This window comes from Oncorhynchus nerka, linkage group LG11 (genome assembly GCF_034236695.1).
Source record: "Oncorhynchus nerka isolate Pitt River linkage group LG11, Oner_Uvic_2.0, whole genome shotgun sequence".
In the NCBI taxonomy this organism is placed as follows: Eukaryota; Metazoa; Chordata; class Actinopteri; order Salmoniformes; family Salmonidae; genus Oncorhynchus; species Oncorhynchus nerka.
The window spans coordinates 25,284,385-25,296,544 of record NC_088406.1 but is presented as its reverse complement, the minus strand read 5'-3'; the positions used below and the strand labels follow the sequence as shown (position 1 = coordinate 25,296,544).

At 41.3% G+C, this 12,160-nt stretch overlaps 1 protein-coding gene across 4 annotated transcripts in view; it reads left to right on the top strand.

The window, feature by feature from the left end:
• The first annotated feature begins 464 nt into the window (after positions 1 to 464).
• The window catches only part of LOC115136615 (paired box protein Pax-3-like), a 32,855-nt gene continuing 21,159 nt past the window's right edge, over positions 465 to 12,160 (top strand). For 2 of the 4 annotated variants that reach the window (XM_029672180.2, XM_029672181.2), the window contains exons 1-4: positions 465 to 1,033; positions 1,766 to 2,001; positions 2,252 to 2,309; positions 2,867 to 3,010. In XM_029672180.2, the coding sequence (XP_029528040.1) occupies positions 949 to 1,033; positions 1,766 to 2,001; positions 2,252 to 2,309; positions 2,867 to 3,010 (523 nt within the window). In that variant the 5' untranslated portion in view covers positions 465 to 948. Of the gene's footprint in view, positions 1,034 to 1,765; positions 2,002 to 2,251; positions 2,382 to 2,866; positions 3,011 to 12,160 lie in introns of all 4 variants that reach the window. The other 2 variants (XM_029672178.2, XM_029672179.2) reach the window with 1 other exon arrangement.

Here is a 12,160-nt window from a genome sequence, read left to right as displayed (position 1 = left end):
AAATGTCCAACAACACAATAGTTACGTCTGTCAGCAGAGGAGACGTTCTTTACGGCTCTCCTGGCGTCGTACCCTGCTGGGGCGCGAGTACCGGTCAGATGGCTCTCCTATTGGTAGTGCGCAATCTAAAAGCGACAATAAATTCCTCGAGGTGCACTAACTTTTGCAGCATTTGTGTTATCTTCAGGCCATAGAGTGAGAACAAATGGATGCATGGGCCCTACGAAAAAATACCTTCAATTAAACACTGTTGTATGTTGAGTGACTAATCAAAACGGCAACATTTAAAAACTACACGCATCTGTAAATGTAATCGAACTTATGACCTGAGTTGATGTCACATCTGTCAAGAAGATGATTAAAGACGCTTCCTCAGTCCTGTCCCAAGCAACGCCTCTGACAACAACTCTGAGGAAGAAAGTTTCCTGCACCGTAAGCCAATCATTACGCACGCCCAAGAGCCGGTCTCTCATCTAAACCAATCACAGAGCCTGGATCACTGATGGGAAAGAAGGGCAGCACAACTAATAACTGTTCCTCTGGGTTTTGACCATCTTCCCTCACACTGAACGTCTGTCAACAACAGCGAAAACAACATCACTTGCATGATTATTGATGACATCGCAGATTCCCTCACGTATCCAAGTGCCGCTCGACTGGTGAAAGATCAACGCATAGGGGCACTCTTCAGAAGTCTACCTCAAGTTTTCCTGATTTGGTAACTTGGGCTCTTTTCTTCGGGAGGCGGGAGTGTTTTTTTGTTGTTGATCTCCCTGGATGCTGGTTCCTGTCTAGTCCAGTGGCTACCCTATCAAGACTAACCTTCCACGAATTGGAATACAGGGCATTTTTACTCATAATTTCTCCCAGTGGTCAAGCTCCATCTTCGGAAGCTCCCTGTTCTCCTCTCTGGCGGGAGGTTAGTTGAAGGCGTAGGGTTGTGGAGGTATGACTGCATTGGCAGGGGCAATACCAAGGATGATGCGCCCCATGCTGGCTCAGAACTACCCACACAGTGGCTTCCCACTGGAAGGTAAAATCAAAAGTCGAAACAACTTTTTGAGCACTGCTTCTGGGAAGATTTGGGCTTCGATGCGTAATAATTAAGGAGTGATTATTAATATAGGATATTCTGTAGCCTTAACCCCCTCCCCCCTAAACATAAACTTGGTCATATCCAATTGTAAAAACATTTTTTATAAAACTTTGGGATTGACACGCAAAATTGAGAAGTAACACAATTACAATGTAATGTTCTTTTCATGTTTCATTTTTCAAAGTTATTTTCATTTCGGGTTATTGGATGCAAAGTGGATTGAACGGTTATCGTCATCTTTATCATATGTTTTTTGTAGTCATTATTGACACCTTTTTATATTTATCTATTTGTTTGCAGTGGACTATTTATTAAAGTATTAATTTAATAATCTCTTAATCGCTGAAAACAAGTAATTAGTTTATTTACAGAAGATTTACAGGGTCATGTAAATAGTCTATACACCTCGCTATTTTACATAATAAGATACAGTATCATTACTTAAAGCAACTTTTAAGGACTTTCATTGTTACCAAACCTTTCATTTGAAACGACTTTTATTTTTTATTAGGCTATTATGTAAAAAGAAAACGTTTTTTTAAACATTATTTGTAGTAGCCTTGTGGTGTTATTAGTAGCCTATGATGGAAAACAATGTTAGTTGTTGTAGGTCTATAGTTTATAATCATGAAGCCTTCTGGTGACCATTTTGTGTTTTCTTTTACTCAGTCTCAACGCCGTTAGGCCAAGGTAGAATGAACCAGCTCGGGGGAGTTTTCATAAATGGCAGACCTTTGCCCAACCATATCCGCCATAAGATCGTCGAAATGGCCCACCATGGCATCAGGCCATGCGTAATCTCCCGTCAGCTACGAGTCTCTCACGGTTGCGTTTCCAAAATCCTCTGCCGGTACCAGGAGACCGGCTCCATCCGACCCGGGGCCATCGGGGGAAGCAAACCCAAGGTGAGGGAGCACGAGCAGTTCTATCGCTGGTGAAATTGTTGGGTTTTGTATTGTCATGCATTTTATTATGCTCTTAAAACTGTTTTCTCGAGGTATGACATGTTGGGTTAAAATTTAACAAGCTACAGGTTGGGAAAGCATGTAAGAGGCCTATATTGTGTTGCTGAGTGTAAGTAGACAGTGTAAGTAGATATGAGCTGTTTATTATGCTTTAATTAATTAACGATGATATGATTTGTCGTTTCCTTAGCAGGGGACGACACCTGATGTTGAGAAGAGAATAGAGGAGTACAAGCGGGACAACCCGGGTATGTTTAGCTGGGAGATTCGGGATAAATTACTGATGGATGGGATATGTGACCGGAACACCGTTCCATCAGGTAAAAGGAAACATCTGCATTCTGTCATAATTGCTGCCCATTTAAATGGGCGCAATCTTCACCTGCAGCCATAGATTGTTCATCATCATCATGGTCATCATCATCATCACCGTCTTATTTATGATAATGGAACTAATGTATTTTCTTTCTCAATAACCACATTTTACCACAATAATAAACCGTTTACTCTCTGAAAACAAAAACGTTAACACCTGCTGAAAATTATGGCTGGGGAAAATAATAACTGCTATAATGTAACTGCCAAATTAATTTTAAGTTAAGATAAAATCATAAAAGAATATTGCAAAGTCAATCGATTTTATTAGTGGTGTATATGTTGATATCAAGTTAGATTTATTTGATGCTTTATCACGGTAGATTAGAAGAACAAATGAAAGCAAGTGAATGCAGATTGTTTAACTTTTATTTAGACATTTCTAGTTTATTATTTATTAATCAGTGCTCTGTAATTTCTTATACCACAGTGAGCTCTATCAGTCGCATCATGAGGAGTAAATTCGGAGGGAAGGGAGATGACGACGATGATGAAGATGAAATCGAGAAAAAGGAATTAGAAGAACACGAACGGCGGGCCAAACACAGCATCGAGGGCATCTTAGGAGACCGATGTGAGTGCAATCATAAATACATTATACATTTGATCTCTTCTATTGGCAACTTGCGTGAGGCAGTTACTTGTTGCGTAAGGGGGAGGCCCTTCATACACTGAACTAAATGCTTCTGTGCACGTTCATGTCTTTTGAAACGGTGAGGAAACGTTTATTCAAAACTAAACAAAGATGGACATAAAAAGGTTTTCATCTTGTTTTGTGTATACTTCTTGGTTTTCTGACTCGGTGTTGTAGGCTAGGCCTACATTTTCACAATGGGAGTCACCACTCCTTACGGGTTGCCATTCATTTTCAGACTGTGAGGTAGATAGGCCTAGTCTGTCTTTAACTCTAAAAGTGTTGTTGTTTCTGATGAAGTGAAAGCACAAGGAGAGTGTCTTCCTATGTCAACAGTCATAAAGTGCACTGGATTGTTTTGAATTCTTACAGACCATATTCTCCTGCTAATGCTTGTCCCATGAGGCGTTACGATAATTCAAACAGCAGGTGATAACTTTTGTGGTAAAGGGAGGATTGCCCCTTTGTTTGTTTGTGTTGTGTGTGTGTGTGTGTGTGTGTGTGTGTGTGTGTGTGTGTGTGTGTGAGTGAGGTGAGTGAGGTGAGTGAGTGAGTGAGTGAGTGAGTGAGTGAGTGAGTGAGTGAGTGAGTGAGTGAGTGAGTGAGTGAGTGAGTGCGTGAGTGAGTGAGTGAGTGAGTGAGTGAGTGAGTGAGTGAGTGAGGAAAGATAATTTAAATTTGAATTAAGTGAACGAATGTGTAACCACGGGTGCTTGCACGAAGTGGGCAACCCACCCACACGATATTTGTCTGTGCATATTCTACTTCTGCTACATATTTGTATTTAATTGTTCATGGTAGGACACTTCGCTTATATATAGGCTAGCCTTTACCTTGTATGTTTATTGTAGGTATATGCCTACTGTTTTATATTGTCTTTATCAGGCTAATAACATTGTTATTAGGCCTATACATGCATTTTAATCGAGATGCACATAGCCCCGTTGTAATGTTTGAGGAAATACCCCTTATCAAAAGTATATCAAAAAGAACCAACAACTTTTTCAACCCCTAATTGCCAAGATGTATTTTAAACAAAGAAATCTCATAACATCCCATTTTACGTTTCCTACAATTTATTATGAACGAATTCGCAGGCCTATTCCATCTCAACGCAGCTGCTCTTTCTCTACTGTAAATGCAGGCACAGTCAAATAAATTATAGAAAAAGACAGGGAGTTGGAGGAGACAAAACGTCCCAAATGAGTTGATCAAACATTTGTATAACAGTTCCATCCCTCACAAAGCCAGGCCTCGAGCACACAATCGGACATTTGAGGATGAACTTGGGAGACAAAGGCGCGAGAGTCCATTGAGATTTACGCTTCGGTTACGCGTGGACAAAGCCTGGCTTCGCAGCAGCTTGGTCGCCATAAAAGAAGGCAACCTGTTTATAATTCAGTCAGAAAGGGAGAAGGAGCTTTGCAACAAAAGGCAGAGAAAATACATTATGAGACCGCAATGAAGGATGAATTATTCAGGTCCGCCAATAGCCTCTGCTCGGGCTAGGTCTAGAGACTTCACCATGGAGAAATGGCCGTTTTCACCTACAAAATGTTTCTTTTGGAGTCTTTTTAGGTCGTCTAAAGAAGCCGACTGCCATTCAGAACCTCTCAAGCCCTCTTTCACACACACACACACACACACACACACACACACACACACACACACACACACACACACACACACACACACACACACACACACACACACCTATAGTGTATAGGCCTAACTGGTATTTAAACAAAATACTTTGAAATCAGCTTAATACGCTTATTTAATGGCGAGATGAATTAAACTTCTTGATAATGTGTTACTTTTAATTTTGGACATACAGAACATTGCGGACATAATGGTTTACAAAAATACTAACTTTTTGTGTATTATGTGCACTCAGATTATACATTTTGTGCACACACATATTTTACACAATGTTTAAGTTATAGTTTTTTTGTTGATGTTTCGGGTTCATGCTTTCAACACTTTTATATTAGCCTTTTAGGTAATGTCACTTAATAATTATTTAGGCATGTTACAAATTCCAATGCCACAAGATGTAGCAGGCTCATATCAACGGCTTTGACCAAATATTATATCTCATAAAATGACAAATACTTTCCTAAATATATGCATAGGCTACTTTATGATTATTAATAATTTAATTCATAGGCCTAATATATAAATATATATCTTTTATTTTACAAGTACAAATTGTGGCACAATATATTTTCTTACCAATATAGGCCTGATGATATACATGTACAATTGGCTAGTTACATGTCCCTCTGCATGGTCTATTATTAAGTCTTTGATGCCCTATTCTTTCCCTTTTAAACATTAATAATGTCTTCTAAATGAGTTGATATTGTGCTATGTCACATTTAATGATCGAGGGAGTGTATTAAGGACTCCTTTGGTGAATGGGGACCAATGTTCTCCCCCGAGAGGCGCTTGGCCTCGAGCGGCGGTCACAATGGAACTCGCCACTCGTCATGCGCACTGCTGCAATACTCACCCATCATGCTCTCACCCCCTTGCGTTCTCAAAATCTCTTCAAGCGGATTAAATTGAGCCTTTTATTTCATTTTACTTTCATCCAGAGAGCGAACCCGCCCCTCTCACTCGGTTTCCTTCTCTTTCTCTCCATGCCTGCGGCGCACATTCGTTTAATATCTATGGTTCATCTTCAGGAGTGCAACCGCTAACAAAAGGAAGTCAGTTTGTTGTAGAAAGGTCCCTAAAATTAAATTATCCGTTAAATCATTGACCCATCTGATATTTGTCTTTATATGGTTGCCAATACATGTCACATTGTTTTATTAATTCCAAAATGAAGGGTATACATTAATATTAATAAACCTAAAATAGTATCCGTTTCCTTAGAAAGGTTGTGCTGTGTCCAAATGCTCATTCGGGCTCGCTTTACCTCAGTCGGTTTACTATCCTATTTCCATTCGTATCGGTCAAGTGTACATTTTACCCTAAGGGCTATCTAAAAATGTAAATTACATTTGCCACGACAATGCTTTGACTTGAAACGGGCACAGTTGATTTTTGCACTAATATCAGATAACTCAAACTAATGCATGGTGTATGCTATTATGCGTAGGTAATGAGAGTTGAAATGAGTGCACGCTTCAAATTGGTTGGTGTTTGGTCCTGAGGACTAAGCTATTGTGGCGCTCTACGACTTTTTTTTAACGATGTGTAGTTTTTTCGAGACCTGTGGCGTCCACTATTTTCGTCCGTTTTTTTCTGTCTGGTCTCATTTGGAATGCTGTTTTAACAGCCGCAATTACAATCTGAAAATTACTTTTTTACTGCTAAACGGGTCAAACATTGATGAAGTCGATGTTTGTTGAGACCATTGTTGTGCGAGGGCCGTTCAGAATTCATTGTCGCGTCCACATCAACGGCGGCTTGTTTGGATTTATTTGTCTGTGGAAAAAGACAACTGAAATTATTTCGGAAAAAGACAACTGAAATTATTTCGGAAATTTCAAGCTCGCTCAATTGCAGCCTCGTGCACCACCACAGTGCCTAAAATGATGCGCAAGTATATCATCACGTGCCAACTGTGTTTGGAATAAAGGCTGGTGCAGTTGGTTAAGTGGACAGTAGGGCAGGCTATCTTTCTCAATTCATGTGTCAGAGAAAATACTTTCAATTTAGAATTACAATAGTTGAATACATTATGCCACTCTTTAGAAAATAGCTTTCCAAATATCCAGTCAGTGCTCCAGTCTCACTAAATGCCTCCTGTGCATATTTGCTATTTTGGCACAGTTCCTACATAACCATTAGCAGGGGGTTCAATATAGTAGTTTCTCTGCCTTCCAGAATCTAAAAGGCTAACATTGAGTTAATTAACCCTAGAAATGGAGCTAATGATTGATAATGTACAAGAGGCCCCCCCCCCCTCTCCTCCTCTCTCATATTTCCAGTGTATCTTCTTAACCTTACTTGGCTAATTAAAATGACCCTGAATAACACTGATGATACATACAGAGGAGCCTTGTTGGCCCAGCACATTTCCATTTCATCTCGGACACACACAAAAATCCCCATCTGAAAGACAAACAGTCAAAGGGGGATAACTTTATTTTGTGAAAGGGACTCCTGGAAAGGGCTAATTGAATAAGTCTGGGATCTTTGAAAAACTGCCATGGTGAGCGCAGTCATCGTGTCATAATTAGGTTTATTGAGGCACATTCCGCCAATCTGCTGCCATTCTCCCAGCCTCATTGTGCCCAGAGCCAGGCCAATAGCTGCAGGACAAAAGGGAATCAAGGGCTGACAATACATGAAAGGGCCAAAAGATTTAGCTGCTTTTGTAACAGAAACTGAGCAGGACTTTTGTTTGTGTAAATAAAGTTGACGAACTGCCTGCTACTCAGGCTGGAGCATCTATACAATTTGATATGTGGGCACATACTGGATTAGTGCCAGGAGGAGAGAGGAGGAGAGGGAGAGAGGAAGAGAGGAGGTGAGGAGGAGAGGGAGAGAGGAAGAGAGGAGGAGAGGAGGAGAGGGAGAGAGGAAGAGAGGGAGAGAGGAAGAGAGGGAGAGAGGAGGAGAGAGGAGGAGAGGGAGAGAGGGAGAGAAGAGGAGAGGGAGAGAGGAGGAGAGGGAGAGAGGAAGAGAGGAAGAGAGGAGGAGAGGAGGAGAGGGAGAGAGGAGGAGAGGGAGAGAGGAAGAGAGGAGGAGAGGAGGAGAGGGGGGGGTGCTGGAAAGAGAGTGAATGGAGAAGAGAGAAGGGAGAGGGGGGTAAAAGAAAATAGTTTGAGAGAGTATTAGGGGCTAGGTTTGTGTATTTAGTGTGTGATTTATGTTCTGCATGGCTTCTGATGTTGGATATGTGATGTTTATCATTGTCTTACAGTGGCACTGGAAGAGGATTTGCTAAGAGGCATTGAAGTTGGAAACACAATACACACTATACTGTAGCATAGATCCATGGTCCAGTTCCCATATCACATTCTCATATACATCATAATGTTCCACATCTTATGTTTTAAGGTGTTAAAACTGAAAATCAGTTATCTTCATGGATTCAGTTACACTCCGAAGGCACATTCCAAATAATGGCTGATGCATGCGTTTTCTCCCGAGTGGTGCAGCGGTCTAAGGGACTGCATCTCAGTGCAAGAGGCATCACTACAGTCCCTGGTTCGAATCCAGGCTTTATCACATCCAGCTGTGATTGTGAGTCCCATAGGGCGGCGCACAATTGGCCCAGCGTCATCTGGGTTTGGCCGGGGTAGGCCGTCATTGTAAATAAGAATTTATTCTTAACTGACTTGCATTGTTAAATAAAGGTTCAATGTTACTGAATCTTTCACACAAGTCATGCATTGATATTTTTGAGTGAAAGTTTGAGTTGTATGTGCAGTTAGGGAACAGAACAATTAGACTATAGGGAAACTCAGTAAGATGACTTGATGGATTCCACTCATGGCACATTCATTTACATTACATTTACATTTAAGTCATTTAGCAGACGCTCTTATCTAGAGCGACTTACATTCCATGTATACTCTTAAATAGACTTCACACTTGAGTTCTTCTCTGTGATTTTCACCTTGTAAACAAGATCTCACAATTAAAATATCCAGCAGCAGATGATTCATACCAAGGGTGCAACTTTGGTTTTAGAAGGGGGAGGGGGGACATAATATACAGTACCAGTCAAAAGTTTGGACACAACTACTCCTTCCGGGGGTTTTATTTCTTTAAAAAAAAAATCTTTCTACATTGTAGAATAATAGTGAAGACATCAACACTATGAAATAACACATATGGAATAATTTAGTAGCCGAAAAAGTGTTAAACAAATGTATTTCAATTAACAGGTGTGCCTTGTTAAAAGTTCAATTGTGGAATTTCTTTCCTTCTTAATGCGTTTGAGCCAATCAGTTGTGTTGTGACAAGGTAGGGTTGGTAAACAGAAGATAACCCTATTAGGTAAAAGACCAAGTCCATATTATGTCAAGAACAGCTCAAATAAACAAAGAGAAACGACAATCCATCATTACTTTAATACATGAAGGTCAGTCAATCTGGAAAATTTCAAGAACTTTGAAAGTTTCTTCAAATGCAGTCGCAAAATCCATCGAGCGCTATGATGAAACTGGCTCTCATGAGGACTGCCACAGGAAAGGAAGACCCAGAGTTACCTCTGCTGCAGATGATAAGTTCATTATAGAGTTAACTGCACCTCAGATTGCAGCCCAAATAAATGCTTCACAGAGTTGAAGTAACAGACACATCTCAACATCCACTGTTCAGAGGAGACTGCGTGAATCAGGCCTTCATGGTCAAATTGCTGCAGCAAAACCACTACTAAGGACACCAATAAGAAGAAGAGACTTGCGTGGGCCAAGAAACATGAGCAATGGACATTAGACTGGTGGAAATCTGTCCTTTAGTCTGATGAGTCCAAATTTGAGATGTTTGGCTCCAACTGCAGTGTCTTTGTGAGACTCCAAATAAGTGAACGGATGATTGCCGCATGTATGGTTCACACTGTGAAGCATGGAGGAGGAGGTGTGATGGTGTGGGGGTGCTTAGCTGGTGACACTGTCTGTGATTTATTTAGAATTCAAGGTACACTTAACCAGCATGGTTACCACAGTGATATGCCATCCCATCTGGTTTGTGCTTAGTGGGTCTATCATTTGTTTTTCAAGAGGACAATGATATAAAACACACCTCCAGCCTGTGTAAGGGCTATTTGACCAAGAAGGAGAGTGACAATCACCGACCTCAACCCAATTGAGATGGTATGAGATGAGTTGGACAACAAGTGCTCAGCAAGTGCTCAGCATATGTGGGAACTCCGTCAAGACTGCTGGAAAAGCATTCCTTACAAAGCTGGTTGAGAGAATGCCTAGAGTGTGCAAAGCTGTTGTCAAGGCAAAGGGTGGCTACTTTGAGGAATCTAAAATATATTTGATTTGTATAACATTTTTTTGGTTACTACATGATTCCATATGTGTTATTTCATAGTTTTGATGTCTTTACTATTATTCTACAATGTAGAAAATAGTAAAAATAAAGAAAAAACCTTGAATGAGTAGGTGTGTCCAAACTTTTGACTGGTACTGCATATATATATATTTTTTATCCAGTCAGATAAACACTCCAAACAGTGTACCCGACCGCTTGGAGGCGTCCACATGGTCCTAAAGCACACCATTGCCTCATTTAGTATCACATTCCAATGATTAAACTGGGGGCAGAAAAATGCAATTTCAGAATGTGTGTGGGGTGGGGGGGTATGTCCCCCCATCCCCAGTGAAAGTTGCGCCCCTGATTCATACATTCATGAAGGTGGCTCATTAAAGACAGTTATAGAAAACATGACAACCTTGACATCTTCAGTTCTTACATCTTGTGTTCTATACGAGGAGCTGTAAATAATAGTCATTTCTGGCACGTTAACGGTTGTTGCTATGCTCTCTAGCAGCGATCAAAGTAGGGTGAAGAAACTATGTGGAAAGGTACAATATGTGAGTGTCTGGAACATTACAATTATTTGAGTGTTGAGTGCTTGTTGATTGTTTGTTGTTATAAAGCTTAGAGCTTCAGAGAAACAGAGTTAGACTGGGTCTATATAGAGCTAGACTTCGTCTATATAGAGTTAGACTGGGTCTATATAGAGCTAGACTTCGTCTATATAGAGCTAGACTGGGTCTATATAGAGCTAGACTGGGTCTATATAGAGTTAGACTGGGTCTATATAGAGCTAGACTTCGTCTATATAGAGCTAGACTGGGTCTATATAGAGCTAGACTGGGTCTATATAGAGTTAGACTGTCTATATAGAGTCTATATAGAGCTAGACTGGGTCTATATAGAGCTAGACTTCGTCTATATAGAGCTAGACTGGGTCTATATAGAGCTAGACTTCGTCTATATAGAGTTAGACTGGGTCTATATAGAGCTAGACTTCGTCTATATAGAGTTAGACTGGGTCTATATAGAGCTAGACTTCGTCTATATAGAGCTAGACTGGGTCTATATAGAGCTAGACCGAGGTGATATAGAGTTAGACTGAGGTTGTATAGAGTTAGACTCAGACTATACAAAGCTAGACTGAGGTTATGTAGAGTCACACTCAGACTATACAAAGTTAGACTGAGGCTATATAGAGCAAAATGGCGACTGCCCTAAATAACATGACCATCCGAAGACTGATATTCCCTGTCAGTCTGAGGAATGTGTCACTCAGTGTGTCCCTGGGCACGAGGGCACAGGGGGCAAGGGGGAGCACCAAATCACTCTCACTAACCCTCGCCTCGGGCTCTCTCTGTTCTTCTCCTCCTCTCCTCTCCTCTCCTCCCCTGCTCCTCCGCCTCGCATAATTGTTTTATCATGCAGTGCATGATGACAATCCAAGCATAAAAACATAGTTATCTGCAGATGAATGGGGGCTCTATGCTTCATTAAAGCCTCTTTCTCCTTTCACACCCCTATTGTGACCCTCTGATATCAATTCAAAGGGCAATTAATGAATGCAGGCCAACTTTGAAGTGGGGGTGATTGGAGAAGGGGTTCGGGGCTCGGGGCTTCCTCCTTCAGCCCCTTCAACCTCTCGCACACCCCCTTCACCCGTGATGGACTTGCCACATTCAGCCGAGTGCTCCAAAAGACGGTTTGAAGTGAGTGAAAGAGTGAAAGGCCTGCGAAGGTCAAGGAGAATGGCTGCCATAGAATATGGCCTCTCTTTATCTAATGGAAGTTTCCACCAAACACAACGGCTAGAGAAAAAGAGAGAGAGAAGGAAGGGGGTGAGAGGTTGTTTTTACAAGTGTGTGTGAGTGTGTGTGCATGTGCAGAGGAGCGATTGGGGGTGTCAAAGCTATGGAATGCAGGGCAAAGGCAACTGAAAGCAGTGGTTGAATAAGGAAAGGCAGACAGGGAGTTGTTAATCACTTGACTGAGGTAAGGGTATAAGGCTCTGGACAGGGCAGGGGTAGGGGTAGGGATATAAGGCTCTGGACAGGGCAGGGGTAGGGGTAGGGATATAAGGTTCTGGACAGGGCAGGGGTAGGGGTAGGGATATAAGGTTCTGGACAGGGCAGGGGT